The sequence below is a fragment of the Brachionichthys hirsutus genome, chromosome 6, assembly GCF_040956055.1.
Source record: "Brachionichthys hirsutus isolate HB-005 chromosome 6, CSIRO-AGI_Bhir_v1, whole genome shotgun sequence".
Classification (NCBI taxonomy): Eukaryota; Metazoa; Chordata; class Actinopteri; order Lophiiformes; family Brachionichthyidae; genus Brachionichthys; species Brachionichthys hirsutus.
Genome location: NC_090902.1, coordinates 10,846,085 through 10,862,719, shown reverse-complemented (window position 1 = coordinate 10,862,719; position 16,635 = coordinate 10,846,085). Strand labels below are relative to the sequence as shown.

General features: G+C 45.2%; 1 protein-coding gene across 1 annotated transcript; it reads left to right on the top strand.

Moving 5' to 3' along the window:
• Window positions 1-6,777: 6,777 nt before the first annotated feature.
• Window positions 6,778-16,352, top strand: clint1a (clathrin interactor 1a). The gene is made up of 12 exons (XM_068740261.1): window positions 6,778-6,865; window positions 10,273-10,377; window positions 11,019-11,115; window positions 11,297-11,405; window positions 11,779-11,943; window positions 12,039-12,222; window positions 12,430-12,646; window positions 12,716-12,803; window positions 13,536-13,601; window positions 14,019-14,308; window positions 14,947-15,157; window positions 15,263-16,352. The coding sequence occupies exons 1-12, from the start codon at window positions 6,825-6,827 to the stop codon at window positions 15,517-15,519; spliced, it is 1,830 nt and encodes a 609-aa protein (XP_068596362.1). The 5' UTR covers window positions 6,778-6,824; the 3' UTR covers window positions 15,520-16,352.
• The last annotated feature ends 283 nt before the right edge of the window (window positions 16,353-16,635 follow it).

The following is a 16,635-nucleotide window of genomic DNA, read 5'->3' as shown; positions in this document are numbered from 1 at the left end:
TTTACAGTATTAGTATTAGTCATGGTAAAAATTCCAGTCACATCACATACATACGCTTAAACCGCCCTTGATCTATAAACAGACTGGGAATGAAGGGCCTTGATTGGCTGAGAGAATGATTGACAGCTGAACGAGTGGAACCTTTGAATGTGAAACTCAAAGGGAAGATGGGAAGCGTGTTTGTGTGGGTCCCAAGGGGGGAAAAGCCTAGGTTTCACACACACACACACACACACACACACACACACACACACGCACACACACATTGTGATCTTGCTCTACTTTGGGCTGTGCTCCACATGAAAGCGTTGATGCCTCCTGCTGTTTGAGACGAGCTGTGTGTTACTCTGCACTAGAACATACAGGTCTGTATATACAAGTAGAAGGACCGGTCCGTGGGCAGACCAGAGCAGAGGAGATTGCATCCATGGAATATCTCTATTTCTGGCTGTCTTTTTCTACCTCATATATTAAGTGTCCTTATTTTCTATTCCTCTTCATCGCCACCATCATCCTCTTCTTCCCTTTCTTTCCTTCCAGCCTTGCTCTTGTCCCAACAGAGAGAGAGAGAGAGAGAGAGAAAATTGAACGAGTTTCATTCACATCTGGAGATGCACTTCAGCAGCACAGCCAAACAACATTTTTTTTTTGTCCATTCAGTGTTTAGCTTGTGTTAAATTGTATCGTAAAGAAACAGATTTAACAAATTTAAATTATAAGAATTATCGCAATCATATTTCATTGTGCCAGCCTGCTACTGACTCATCATTCCTTCTAAATAATAAACCAAAGAAATTACCTTGTTTTGCAAATAGCTCTCCGCAAATGTAGAGGCAGTGTGCCCTTGACTATCCCCCTGCCAGAAGTAAGTCTTAGCCAATTAACAACGTCTTCCACTAGGTCTACGTGCACACACGCAAACACAAGCGCACGTGAACTCACACAAACCCCAAACCTCTCAGCTCATGGGACCAAACCTCATTAACTGCTCTGAGACAGACACTCTCTCTTTAATCAATCCTTTTCTAAGACTGCATGCGCATGGAGAAATGATGACAATACAACACAAACACACACACACACATATATACACATGTAAATGGAGAGAGAGAGAGAGAGAAGCTTATAGACATTCACGGCCAGATCTCCCAGGGAGGAAAACATGGTCATTTTCCGGGGTGATTCAACTCCAAAACACCCTAATTACATCGACAAAGCCACTTTGTTTTGGTGCAGGATGAAATGTGAATGATTTAGCATATTATTATTATGCCTCTGAAATATTAACCAACCCCGAGGGACTTCCTCTGCTCTTTTAAATATATGCAAATTATTTTATTTTGGTTTTGGTTTGTTTCCAGTGACTTTTGTGAATTGTGTTTGGATAATTAAGTGAGTGCGTGCAGATGTAGAATCGCAGGCTGTGCCTACACGACGTGATGATCTGCCAAATTAGCATACAAAGTAGGGATGTTTCACCTCGACTGCTAATCGACTAACTTTTGTTTTTATTTCAACCTTGACCTATTTGAAGCATCCAGCCGGCGTCTGGCCTCGCAGCAGGAATGTAAACACTGTTCCCTGACTTTTAATTGATAAGATTCATTTGATATTGTCCTTCATTCAGAGCATTTCAACTGCATCTATGCCTGTGCTGTTTCATGCAGCTCCACTTGATTAATGTTGTACTGGGAATCTACTACGACAGGCAATGTGGTTCTACACTTTCTTACCTTCGCCAGATTAGTGAGGGGGGGGGGGGTCTACATCTGTGTGAACCTGATACAATCGCCTCGTCTCCCAGGTTGAGTGAGACGTTCTTTTGGATGACGTAGTGGACCTGGAACAGATTTGCCGAGCGCCAACATTTGGGCTCTGTCTTGCTTCAGTGATTGCCTTGTGAATCCCTGATGGGTTCCACTTCGTACACAATCATTTCCCTAACATGCTATAATTTGATTCTATTACTCTAACAACAGCGCAAACAAATTGCCAACATAATTTACTGTGCCAATAATAGCAAACGCAAAAGTGGTAAAAAAGGCACTGCAGCCTTTCCAACCTCGCAAATGAATCGAGTAAAACCTAAACTGGATGTACTTGTGAAAATACATTTATGGACACCCAGTCTCTGGTTCCCTTCAGGAGTCATGTGTGCATCCACACATGCAGGAGCTCGGTCTGCACCTCCATCCCACCCGCTTTCTCCCTTCGGGCCCGACTTTCCCAACTTTCCACAGCTGGCTGCCAGTTTATCGAGACGATTTCCTGCGAGGAGGTTCAAGACACAAACAGCATTCATGTATCGCCACAGTTGTGTTATCTTTCTGAATACACCGTTTATCTCACAGGCCTCTCCTGTCCCCTCTCCCATGCACGCTACTTCTCCATTCGCTGGTGTTCCGTTTGCCCTCTGCAGCCCTCTGCTCCGTCCCATTTCTCCCATTGCCTCGGGTCGTTTTTGACACCCCTGTCACGTTAATGGGCCAATCAGAAGCACCGTCCTTGAAAATCTCACTCTGGCTCATTTTCATACAACCCCCTCCCGCTAAGATTTATAACCTCTGCTGCTTACAGCTCCAGATGTTTTGTGCTGGATTTTACTCGGTGTAATTGCTAATTCAATCTGGTTGTAAAGGAGCAGATGCTCTCAGGACTTCAGGATACCTGTGTGGGTTTCTGTGTGTGCATGTGTGTGTGTGTGTGTGTGTGTGTCGCTCATGTGCAAAGCTACAGGATTTACTCTAACATCCTGTCTCATAAACATAAGCCTTCAATATTACGCCAAGCTCAATTCCTCATGGAGGAATATCACAATAACAGTTTTGAGTCGCAAAGTATTGCACTTTGGCATCGGCTTCCATTATACGGTAAATTACTGTCACCCTTGAATCAGCGCCACTGATGTATGCTAGATGAGCTGTGGGCTTTGGATGTCTTAACTGTGGTGGCATCCTCTCTCATTAGCCTGCTAGCATTTTTTTTGTCATATTCTATCCTTTTTCTCACCGGGGAAAGTGGCAATCTTCTCCAGTTTGGAGAGAAAAATACACAGACTGGTTATCCACAGGAATGTTCATGTTACTTTGGTCCCATTAGGAACATCTGTGTGTGTGGTTTGCGATCACAGTGGGTTGTCTGTGCGACTTTGAACATGTGACAAGTGCTCTCACTGCTGTAACATGTTCAGTATCTACATGCTGTGTCAGATCTGCACAGTTAAAGGCATATCTGCGCTGCACACAGTCATATAAACAGATAAAGACATTCTTACACACACGTACACATGAGACCTTACTCATGCCCACACACACACGCACGCGCGCACCACAGCAGACCTGCCATGTGTCATGGAGACAGGGGTCAGATACTGTGTGATGTGTGTGGGGGGTTATATCACTTGGGGAAAGGGCTACAGATCTCACCGAGGCTACGAGAAGGCCAACAATAACAGCCTGAACTATAACAGCAGTGAAGGAGCCTAAACTCTGACAGGACGAAAGATGGGCCCCAGTCAGCGACTCCGCAGATCACGACTTCCTCTGTGGGCACAAAGAAGGGAGTGGGGAGTGATAATTCATAACTAATGTGCAAAACAAAGAACATTGTCTTGTTGGGATTTTGGGAAAAAAGTGCAAGATTCAAGAGATTGGAAGCACATGTTTGCAAAGAAAGAATAATAGAAACTTTTAAGTGGTTGTGGCTGTTTTTGTGCACATACCCAAGTCAAGATGGGGCTCTGACCACATTTGTCAAAGGAGATTCAGCCATACAGTCTACACCTTGTTGTTGCACTGACTATCACACATGGTCTCTCTGTCTCGCTCTCTCTCACACACACACACACACACACACACATACACACACCCGTGCAATACTCCAGAACACATCAGAAACGTCAGAGTGCCCCCTGCTGCTTGTTTTACGATCACATTTTGCTGATCTGGCTTTCCTTTTTCATCTTGTTTCAACTCTGAAGTTGCGTGACAACTTGCTCCCTCTCAGTAGGCAAAATTGATGATCAACCAAAAATGGATGTGGTTAAAAAATATCAACTAGTGAAGAAAGGCTGACATTATTTCCATATCCAACAGGGGTCTACAAGCGGACACTTTTGATTTCCTCCACCTTAAAATTAATGCTCAGCAAATTTTTTACTTTATGAATATTGTGTAAGATCATTTCTCTGTAGTTACGTCCCGCATGGCAAAGTAACACGCCACATCTTAGCAGATGTATCCCTGCATACACACACACACACACGCATCCTATACACAACTGCAAGGAATTCTGATCTTTAATGACACAAGAGGTTTTTCAATCAAGGCTTTGATCGAATATTTTGCCATCCTCAGCACTCCCGTACTCACAAATACACGCACAGTGTTGACAGAGTGTCTCGAGCAACATCATTTACCACTTAGGCCCCTCCCAAAGGAGCGTGCCATCCCTAATGCGTGGCAGATAGGTTGATAGCTCTGGTTTCTGTCGAGGAGCGCATGTCAATCAACAACTTGCATCAACGTCACAGAGGCAAAGTGTTTCTGAAAGATCTTTTACTGAGTGCCTTTCTATCCACCCCCCCACCCCGTTCCAATCCACACACTTGCAGTAAAAATCCTCGCACTCATACACAAATACACACACACGGCCATTTCCATCTCAGCAATCACTTGTCTTAAAGATCTCCTCTTCGGATGTGTAACAGTAATTGAGGTTGCTCCCTTGGGTGAGGTGCATTCTGGGGCCTTTAAGTGCTGTTTCTTGTTTCCTCTTTTTCTTCAAATGGGTTGTATTTTGGCTATCGTGTTGTTTCTTCTTCCCCTCGATAGGAGTGTAAGCCACGGGCCGTATTGACACGTATCACTAGAGAGTAGTGACCCCCTCAAAATTAGGGCATCCGAGGGCTTATCCGGCCCACTGGAATATCAATCAATACAACAAAGAGTCAAAATACTTTTGGTATATGCCAACTCACAGGAGGATCAAAGCAACATTATTAATGAGTGGATGACAAAAACAAACTATGAAATATTTTGCCAACTGTGACCGTCAGTCAAGACTGTAGAACGAAACTGAAACACGAGTTACAGTCGACGGTGCTCACCTGTTATGGTGACCCACCTGCTCGCCACATCAGACCGAGCCTGACTACGCGCTGCGACCTTTCTGTGCATTGATGACGTTGTCTGTCCAGGAGAGGGAGTGATTGATCTGGATTGACACAAACAGCTCGTGCCCTGCCTGGCCTGTCACACAGCATCACTGGGTCGCTGGAGCATGCCTGAATGCCAGATGAGGAGGGATGGAGAATACACAGAGTGGCGACCTGCTACTGATGATGAAGGCTACGGTTCGAGGGAAACATTTGTTCCAAAGAAAAGGCTTTACAATAACACACAATCAGCAGTGAATGCCAAATTGGTGTTGCTTTAAAGTGTAATTGTAAAAAAACATTTCTACAGGAGAAACAAATACCACTACTTATTATCATTATTATTTATAATAAGGATCTCTGTATGTTTTGTTTTTTCCTTTTATTTTCTTTAAAGAGAAAGGACAATTTATCTTCACTCCTCGCTGCTCAAACTGAAAACCATATGAATGCTATTTTGTTTCATGCTAAACAATATTTACAACAGCATCAATCAGCTAACACGACTAATGCAATATCAGTCATATTTCTCCAGATAAATGCCCACCCAAAGAATATAAACCACAATATCTGATTAAAATCTATGCAAAACCACTTGAGACAGCATCGTGACTCAGAAACATATAAAGCCTGGCCATCTTTTCTTTTTTCTAATTAGGAATTTTAATTATATAACAGAACTGGCTTTATCTCAGGTCTCAGGTGTCCTTGCTGGGATGGCAGGTTTTCTCATGCAAGTGCAACCGTTTCATGTGCCTTTGTCTTCATACGATTGATTTTACAACCAGGATGGGTTAGGGTTCATTAAATAAATAAGTGGTTATGCCTGAATATAAATTATTGTATTTTATTTATTTATTATTTAATTATTTTTATATATATTGAGTCTTTTACAAAATAATATGGCATACAACAAGTGAGAATATCAACATATATAAGGTAGTTGTATACAGCATAACAAGGACATGAAATAAGTATACAACATAAATGACAGTAATGAAAAAATAAAATAAATAAGAAAATAACTCTAGACGTCCTCGAATATATGCCATTCTATAACAGTCTTATTAAAAAACAGAAAATAGTGGTTTTGTGTTTTCTCCATTTGGATGTGTGGATGAAGAACTTGGCCAAGAATATCAGGTTGCTCAGAATCAGATCTCACTAGTGTGATTAGTGTCCTTTAAGTGAACACCAAACACAACATTGTCTCTTGTGAGAGGAGTAATTTGAATTTTGGTTGATAATCAGTCCAGCAAATGATGGTGTTTCTATTTCATTGCATTGGTCAGAGGGCAGGTGATTACAGTACGCATGATTTTGTTTGAATTTTCCTCAGACAGAAAAATCATGACCATGCATGGTCCAGGTAGATGAATACCACCTGACCTTGTTTCTATGTATTTATTTTGTATTTAATGTAATTTTATTTTGCACAATGTTGTGTACAATAATTTGACTGTGAACTGCTTCCTCAATGCTGTTCCGTGGCGGCGGTACTTCCTGTTTCCGCTCTGCCCCGGTGGTGCCGTTTGCGCCTCCTGTCTTGAAACGGAGGTGAAGAGTTTACTTTCCAGTTTCCAGGACGAGAGTAACGAGGTTTGGTTTCGGTGTTCGTCCGGAGTCGAGGGTTCATCGAGGCAGAAAGCTTATTCTCACGGGAGCCAACATGCTGAACATGTGGAAGGTCAGGGAGCTGGTTGATAAAGCGTAAGTAGATCCTGATTGTCTAATGCCGTTTGATGTCATTGTGTGCCTGTAGTCTACCTGTTTGAAGGAGACACGTACCCAAAAACTTTGACGTCACGTTACTCTAACAAGTTAGTTAGCCCGTATGCTACCAGCGAGTTATTTAGCTGCTTGTCGAAAGTATTATAACCCCTTCTTCGTCACACTTGTTTTCCTTAGTCGTGTAGTTAATGCGAGATGAGCAAACTAAAAAAATACTGTTATGATAAGGGCGCTCCGATGTGCGTTTCCTCTGAGAGACCGAGCTAACACACTGAGCTAACAAGCTAGCTAATTATTCAGCCCTCCAGCCAGGCACCTAGCAGAGTAGGCTAGCCTGCTAAGCTAGTTTGACAGCTCTGTGGAATGAATATTAAACGGGGAATGTTAACTTTCTTTTTTCGCTCATATAGTCATGCCATGTTTTGAAAACCACCGTCATAAAATGTTGCTGTGATTGTTAAAGCTAATCACACTTTATGCTACAGTACAGTATCCCTAGCAGCTGAATCAGTTGTGCTGCTTGGCAACTGACCTTTAGTTTTTGTTGACATGCACGCAAGGCTGCGTATCTACACGAAGTTGTTGGTTTGAAAACACGCGTTAAACCCTAGTATATCAAAAGGTATATATTATAACGCTTCATGAGTTTTGTGGCAAGCCTTTTCGCCACAAAACTATGAAACCTTTAATTCAATGTGCATCATCTAGCATTCTTATCAAATATGTTTATACCACCTTCATTTTAGAACATGAGAACTATGAGATGATAATAAACAAGAGGCGCATGTCAGGCTGCTTATCCATTGACTTGTGAACCTTTGGAGGTTTTTAACTTGGTGATGGACCTCTGCGAGTGCAGTAAGTAGTAAAAAGAAACATCATTTATGTTATTCCACAGTGCCGTAAATGTCTCTCTGTCCAAATAGACACACGGATCAGCATAATCAACATATTTCCACCCTTAAGGGGACCTTGCAGGTTGCTGGCAGTCCAAGCCTGCATGGTCAGTGGCAGTAATGGGACTGCCTGATCTTCTGGACAGTGAACTTCAGCAATTCCTTGGGCATTTTGCTCTGCTGTTAACTCCGGTTTAACTTTAGCTGCTGAATAAATGTGAATATTGCTGTATTGTACTGCAGCGCTGTGGTAGGAAATTGCGCAATATCCATAATTTTTTTTCAGGGTTCGTTGTCTAATTTCCTGAACACATCCAGAAATGCACGACTTTGAGTGTTACTCTCTGAACATGGTTTGTGTGTGTGTGTGAGTGAGAGAGAGAGAGAGATGTAAGTTTATTAAATTAAAGGAAGGGAGTTTCCATATTTATTTTTCTCCCAATTTCTTTGAATGTTGATATAAATATAATTTTCTTAAAATAGATTTTTTAAACGTTTTTGTTGCAAGTGGGTCTAACAATTAATGAAAGGAACTTTTATTTGAAGAAATGCAGTCAGGTTCATCAGTAACGGCAAATTATTTTGGGGGGCAGATACAGCACTAAATCTTTATCATAGTGTGTGCCTTGACACTTCCCTTTTATTTGGCTTGTATCTGGGACAGGCTTCGTAATATCGAGACAAGATTTATGTTACTGCGTCACATCCTTTTTACCCTCACCGAAGAGGAGGCGAGGGTATTGCAATTGGGTGCGTTTGTTTGTTTGTTTGTCTGTTTGTCTGTCTGTTTGTTTGTCCGTCTGTCCGAGCGCATAAGTCAAAAACTAGTAACCCAATCGACTTGAAATTTTTACACAAGCAAGGTTCTGTCCGTGGCTCGGTCCTCCCCGAGAATGGCGTTGATCTGGATCCAGATTCTAGAATTATTATTTTTACATCTGGAATTGTGCCTGTGCTGTAAACCGCCACTTTAAGAGGGAGGGACACGAATGGCATGATGGGAAAAAGAGTCCAGAAAGTGTCTTGTAGTACGTTCCGGAGCAGCAAGCTAGAGCAGGTTTGGCCCCTCTGATCCGGAAGCCCTGTTTACTGTCTCACAAGATCCAATAGTCTATTGGAGGCGAGGGTCTGCAATCTCTGATTGTCGTTTTCTAGTTTGTTTTGTGTGTCATTCAAGTCTTTTAGCGATATAACATAGCTCGAGAGATTCCGGGAATGTTGTTAGTAATGTAGCACACAAAGTAATCAGACTCCTCAAAACTTAATGAAACCTGAACTGGAGCATGATGACCACATTCCAAAAACGCAGGTGAAACTTTGTCGTAAACTGAACTGAGTTATTATTTTACCAGTCAAACATGAAGTCTGTGAAGGATCTCTCAGCTCAGAATCGACTGTAAGAAGAACTGTTTTATTTGCTATTGCACACGGCGTGGTTATCTTCAAATAATTCTGTTGGCAAAAGAGAACACGTTGTCAGTGTAGTAACCTCATGCTGCACACAGAACCACAGGGAGGGTGTGTTTCCACCCATCCAACCAATGCTGCTCTTTCAGGCCCGGTGAATCTTTATTGCTGATGTGGCAGTAGTGAGGGAGGAATGAGGCGATGCAAACATTTTGGCTCAACATGATTTGGCAACGGTCATAACTGCGCTCACATAGCTTTCTGGAATAAGAAAAATGCCTGGGCTGTATGCAAAACATACTTTCAAGTAGAAGTCCCGATGTCGCAAATGTATAGGAATTGATTACACAACCAAAATGAGTAGGAGATTAAAGTTGTGTCAAACTCCACATTTAGATCTGTTCTTCAGTGTAGTTTGGAATCAGCTTTAGAAGAGGCACATGCAAACAAAGCTAAGCTCGATGCAAGTAGACGACGTTGGACCTGTATTGATTCTATATTTCCGATAAATGCTTTTGAGTTCTGCCTTGTAATGCTGGCTGGGTGTGGCGATTTATAGGAGGACTTGTGCGTCGGTGGATTTATGACTCTCTAATCATGCCTGTGAATGTTTCGCTCCTTCTGCTGTTCTGGTAAAACTTTATCAAATTCAGAAAACCAGTGATGCGGATACAACCACTTTAATAAACCCTTGAACCAGGAGGGTGACATTTGAAATGTTTTTGCTTTTAGTTGGTTTCTAAGCAGGTGAACTAGCAGGAGCTCTCCTTCACCAACCACAGCCCTGTATCACTCAGTGATTGGTGCATCACCTTTATGTTTATTCTCAATGCAGTCAATCCAACCTTTTGTTTGGTCCAGTTTTTCTTGCCACACACAAACACTCTCTATTGTTCCGTAGTCCTTTTACAGTGTGTGGGCGAGGCTTTAATAAGAGAACCTGTCATTTATTATCCTCTGCGTTGGCCCAAGGTCTTAATGGAGCACATTGTTTCCACTCGTATGCCGAATGTTTTATACGACACTCCGCATTGGCCTGATGGATGAAAGTGTTTTTTGTTTCTTTGTCCTGCTGTTGTTTAGAACCAATGTGGTGATGAACTATTCAGAGGTGGAGTCTAAAGTCAGAGAAGCCACCAATGATGACGCCTGGGGGCCATCGGGACAGCTGATGAGTGAAATCTCTAGGTGAGAGCAGCACAACATGTCCTGCTGCGAAGCACCGAGGTTCTTTATGTGAATAAAGTGGCACCACTGCTGAAACATTTCATGTATCGGTTCCTGACAGAAACCACTGTACTACTGTCAGTGGTAATAAAAGTCACTGTCAATCAATAATAGTATCTGTATTAATATATAGTAACTGGAATTGTTGTGGGGGAAAAAAGACCTCACGGGACTGAATGTTTAATTCATTCATTCATCTTCTGAACCGCTTGATTCATAATGAAGAACAAACCAAACACTGACGAGCTAAAACTTCAGACCTTCGTGTCTCAGCATCTCTTTCCACCTCTGTGTGTCTTATCCAGCATCGATGAAAGTCACATTACTTGCACAATGAATTGATTCCATTCTAAATGTATTAACTTTCTGTATGCACTTTGCTCCTTCCAGAGTGACACGTTAAAAGCCGCCACATTTTTTGTTTATTCGTGTGATTTGTCTAATCCTTGCCAGTTCTTAGGATGTTTTCTCTCATAAATGCTGAAGGAACTTGTTCCTGAAATACTTTTTAGTTTAGTTCCTGGGTCGCCGCAGTCCTTGATCAAAGGCTGGAAATCGCATTGCAAATAAAAACATTGTTTCCCTCTTTCTCTTTTAAACAGATCCACATTTATGTACGAGCAGTTCCCGGAGGTGATGAACATGCTGTGGGCCCGTATGCTCAGGGATAACAAGAAGAACTGGAGGAGAGTCTACAAGGTCTGCCACGGTCCGAATGTTGCAATGGCCCATAAACACACGCTTAATTACGACATGAGGCGTGAAGTCTGGCGCACGGTTCTGATATGACCTAAATCAAGTTCAGATCCATTGGAGAGAAACGTTTTAACAGCAGGTTCAGGATGAAAACGGATCGAACTAATATGTGTCTGTTTCTCAGTCCCTGCTGCTCCTGGCCCATCTGATCAGGAATGGATCAGAGAGGGTTGTTACCAGTTCCAGAGAACATCTGTATGACCTGAGATCACTAGAGAGCTACCATTGTGTGGGTAAGGTACCACATGGATTTATTGGCATCATTTATACCGTCTTTTTGTTTGGCCAGTACCTGAACAAAAACGCTGTCCTTCGTATTAGATTTGGTTTGTTGAATTACTCCGTTTATAAACACGGGCATCAGTGCAAACTGTGACGAAAGGATAAAGACCATAGTCCACTAATCCTTCTCTCACACACACACACACGCACACACGCACACACACACACACACACATACAGCTCTCAAGCCGTTTTCCGTCCACGGGTGTATTTAAGGTTCAATTTACAGACGGCATTCGACTTTCCAGCCAGAGATGTGGTTGCTGTCGTTGTGGCAAAAAGTTCCCAATCAGTTAATGTCGAAGTATATTTCTGCTCGCACAGATGAGAATGGGAAGGACCAAGGCGTGAATGTGCGTCAGAAGGTGAAGGAGATGGTGGACTTCATCCAGGATGATGAAAGGCTCAGGGAAGAGAGGAAAAAGGCGAAGAAGAACAAAGACAAATACATCGGCGTGTCGTCGGACAGCATGGGATACCGAGGCTACCGTAAGCGTTCGGCGTGGACAGGAATATCAGTAGACGCGTTAAGTATACGTTTGTGTTTAGTGTCTATAATCCCCACTCTGCCTGCTGGACTCCAGCGGGGGACAGGTACGACTCCAACGAGAGTCGCCCGAGGTGGGACGACGACTGGGACAGGAATAAAGGGCAGTTTCCCTTCAGCGAGAAGCTGGGGGAGATCAGCGATAAAATCGGCAGCACCATCGATGACACCATAAGCAAGTTTAGGAAGAAGGAAAAAGACGACTCGCCAGATCGATTCAGGTTAACAAGCAGTATTCCCACAAATATACCCACAAATATACCCACAAATACACCCCCGCCCACGAATAATGCTGTGATGTCATCAGATAAGCACAAAATGGCAGTATAAATCTATCCTCCTCCATTTTATTAGTGGTGTAGTTTGTACAAAGACGCTGCATCCATACCTAACTGCTTGTCTTACGGGAGATTTGATTGACTCCGTAGTGACGAAGAGGACCGGGGTCGCCCGTCTCACAATGGCCAGCCAGGAAAAGAATTCAAAGATGAAGAGGAGACCGTTACCACCAAGAGCGTACAAATTGTCCAGTCGACGGAAACGACTACGGCAACGCGAAAGAGGGGCGTCCCGTCCAAGAAAGTGGACTTGGGCGCCGCGGCCCACTACACGGGAGACAAGAGTCCAGACGCTTCCGCCAAACAGGTAGCTGGAGCGCGTTGCTGCCGCACGGTGGCGCGTTCACTGAACCCTCATCCTTCTTCGTCTCCCCAGTCCCAGCCAGCAGCGCCTCAGCCCTCCAGCGCCGCGTTCGCTGACCTCTTTATGCTCGACGCGACGCCGAGCCAGCCTGCTGCCACAGGTATGATGCGCGGAATCTAAAGAAATATCCTCACACGTAGTTCTACGCGCTTGTTTGATGTCTTCTCTTCCACGAGCTTGGAAGGCTTGTGATGTCATCAACGGGGGGGTTTCATAGGCTTTGTGTCCATGCGTCGTCTCCTATGTGGCGATTAGCTGTAGAATGCATCTGGACGCGAGATAAGAATATAAGTAGCGCTACTACGCATCCAGTGGGGATCGACAAAGGCCTGTTTGATGTCCGTTTAGGAGGGTATTCCCAACTTTACTGGGAGAAAAGTGTCTTTGGTGAGAACCTTTTAAATCGTTCCAAGAAAAACAAGTTATCTCTCAGAATGGGGGGGGGGGGGGGGCAATATGTTTTCAAATAGTCAGTAGCGGTTTTCCCACGTTGCACTGGTAAAACGGCAGTAGAGCCAGAAAGGACCTCTCGGCGATAAAACCGTGGTCCAGGACAGGAGGAGACTCTGCAGCGACGGGGCCCAGCTGCTGAAGCTCACTTCAGACTTCAGGGAGGGCAGGGGGGGGAGGGGGGACTTGATGCATAGGAACTAAGTGTGCCAGATGTTTTCAGAGTGCTGAGCAGATGTTTGCTGTTCTCCACCCATCGAATGCCACCGTCCCTCCCTTCCCTCCTGCAGTTGTGACGCTGAAGAAATGCTAACTCCGGTGGAACGGCGCCCGGCGCTCGCTTGCTTAAACCCGATGTGTTTATGTCCGTTTCTCAATGCAGACCTGATCAGTGGATTTGCCGACTTCTCCTCGCCTTCTGCCTCTGCCGGCCTGTCTGCAGGAACTGGTTGGTTTGAAAGACTTTGCGTGTCCGCGCGTGTCCGTGTGTTGTTCTGTTGCAGCCATACTGCTAGAATATTCAGAGGAATGCTGGGAGGGAAGCTCTGGCCATATGGAGCATGCTACCTGCTCTGCATAACAAGAACAGACACACATCAGCTCCTGTTACGGATGACAAGGAGACGGGGACAGAGGAAGAAGTTGGGAGTGGAGGGGTGGAGAACACAAGCGCAGCCAGGTTTAATGAAAAATTCAGACGTGCTAGCAGTGGTCACTGAGATGCTCTGGGTAAAGCTAGGCTGGCCTCACTGAACAGTTTATACTCCACTGTGCTGTGACGGGCTCAGATATGTTCACGGAACTTGTTTGCAACGACTTGCAAAGTTCTTTACAAATAAATCCCTGTTTTCTACGGTTGTCGTAGCAGCAGCCGCGAGCAGCAACAGAGACTTCGGGGAGTGGAACGCCTTCCCTGGAGGTCAAATGCCAGCATCGGCTCAGGCGGTCGACAACGGCAGAAATGACCTTTTCGGTGCCATGACAGCAGGAGCTGCCCCCGCCCCCACCCCTACCCCGACCCCCGCCCCCGTCTCAGCGGACCTGTTTGACTTAATGGGGCCGACTCAGTCAATCACCTCCTCCCAGAGCCTGAACTTCAGCATGAGCAACACTCAGAGCGTATCCAGCACAATCCTGCCGCAGTCCAGGTCGCAGGTAGGAACGATGGCACGCATGAACCCCGATACCGAAGGAGGCACAGCGTCCTGATGGGATCACTGAGATCAGGGATCCAGTGGCATGTACCGGTACTGCAAGTCAGATAGTACTTGTAGTAGGATAATAGTACTTTTAAAACACGCTAAGATCGTATTTCACCAGTTACTGTTGTGAACTCATGGATTACTCTTCCTGTTGACCACACACGTTTGCCCGTGTGATAAACATGTACCTCGTTTGATGGTGGAGGATGAACATGCTGCCTCACCAGATGCTCCGCTCCCCCAGAGACCCCCCCCCCAGCTAACCGCCCACTCCTGCCTTCACTGACATTCAGAATGAGAACAATCAGAATTGAGTTCCAAAAACTTTTTTTTTTTTTTAATCAACAGAAACGGGCGGATGCCGACTGTATTTCCAAATTTAAAGGTTGTTGACCTACTAAAAAAAAAAAAATTCCACTTCAGTCAGCAGACACCCACCTCTCCGTTTTACTGTCGGTAGTTTAGATGGAATGTTTTAGTGATAAAGACATGAAAGAGGTTCAGTGGCTCAAGCCTTCGGTTCCACGTTCGTCTGCTGGCTGTATGTTTTTCCTGATTGGCTGTTTCTCTAACGTTGTCCGTCTTTGCCAGCCCGTGCAAACCATGGGGGGTCCCCTCCAGCCGCAGTCTGTCGTGCCTCTTCAGCCCGTGCAGCAGGCAATGACCCCTCACGGTGGTGGGGCCAAGGCGTCCGTCCCCTCCACCTGGTCGGACCCCTCGGTTAACATCAGCTTGGACTTCCTGGGCCCAGGCGTGCATCCTCCGAAGCCGAGCCAGCCCTCCCTGCACACCCTCCAGCACGGTGAGAGGAGCGATCGAGCCGCGACGCTGTCGCCGGGCGACCTGACACAGGTGCGATTTACAATTTGGCACTTTTGTTCATTGGGTTTTTTGCTCTCGTCTCCAGGCAACGCCAACTTGCTCTCCCAGGGATTTTCTGTCATGAGCCTCGGACATGTAGCAGTCAGACCACCTGTAAATCCGATGATGCACCCTGGTGCTGGCATGGGAATGGGAATGGGAATGGCCCCCAGCCACAACATGATGGGGATGGGGATGAACATGGGAATGCCCAGCGCTGTGGGGATGGGGATGATGAACCCTGCAATGGTCCAGCAGCCCAAACACGATGCCTTTGCTGACTTTGCTAATTTTGGAAAGTGATGAAGCTGGAGAGCGAAGATTACCAGGGAGGGGAGGGGGGGGAGGGGAGCGATGTTGGTTTGTGTCTCTCTCTCTCTCTCTCTCCGTCCATTGGTGAAGGATTGTTACGAGCTGCAAACAAAAAGTACTTGAATAATGTCAATTATCAGAATACCGAATCCCCACAATCGAAGTTTTTTTAAATATAATGCTGAGTAATGATGCGGCTCTCATCGAGTGTGTTGATGCGTGAACCGGTGCTGTCTGTCCTCGGTAGCGGTCAGACGCACGGACGGCGCCGCGCCCACTCGGCTCATCGTGCGTCAGCAGCTGAAGGGAAAGTTCCACCGAGAGCGTATCGGGGGATTTGCTTTATAGCCTCAATCAAGTGAAATCACCAGACTAGCAAAAAAACAATGCGTAGCTCCATAATTCTTTGAGATCTATTCTCAATAACTTTACTGAATGAAGAGATCGATTAACGTGATCAGCCATTTTATCTTTGTGTACATTTAAGAATGTCGAGTTACCTCTTCCTGTGATTTGTAAATAGAAATCTGGAGCCCTTAAATAAGTTATGAAGATCGGACGAAGCGGCCGCGAAGTTGCTTCACGTAGACCAAATCAAGTATGAACTCCGACCGGCGCCGAAGCACAGCGACGCCTTCCGTCTGCACGCCGTGCACGCCGTGCACGTGGACTATCCGTGCTCCAGTTAGTGACGAATGAGTGAAGACCATTATTATTGAGTAACGGAAGGCGTTTCTCCTTCAGCAGACATTTGTGGCCTTTATCGATATATAAATCTATATTTTACTCGTGTAGATTATAATCAGTGAAATAGTCAGTCTAATAAGCCTCATGCGGGGGGGGGGGGGGGGGGGGGGTTGTGGGTTCTTTATTCTCGCCCGGCGTGCCTGGAAGACCTTTGCCTGTTCTCTTCCATGAGCCTTCTTGAAGGAGACGGTGTGACTGCAGTGACGAGGACGTCCACCAGGACGGCGTGCGCCTCGAGTCGGGCCTGCTCTCTGTAGACGTTTGTTAGAACGGAGGCTTGCAGTCACCGTTCCGTCGTCCCGTTCATGCATTTATTCCCTCTCTGTTCGGACCTCGGGAGGAACCCGAGGTTGAAATGCA

Bases quoted from the DNA above. Each gene is read 5' to 3' on its own strand.
- clint1a (XM_068740261.1), top strand. From the start codon at position 6,825: ATGCTGAACATGTGGAAGGTCAGGGAGCTGGTTGATAAAGC. The intron at 12,223-12,429 runs GTTAACAAGCAG...TTGACTCCGTAG, and splicing joins GACTCGCCAGATCGATTCAG to TGACGAAGAGGACCGGGGTC. The intron at 12,647-12,715 runs GTAGCTGGAGCG...TCGTCTCCCCAG, and splicing joins CAGACGCTTCCGCCAAACAG to TCCCAGCCAGCAGCGCCTCA.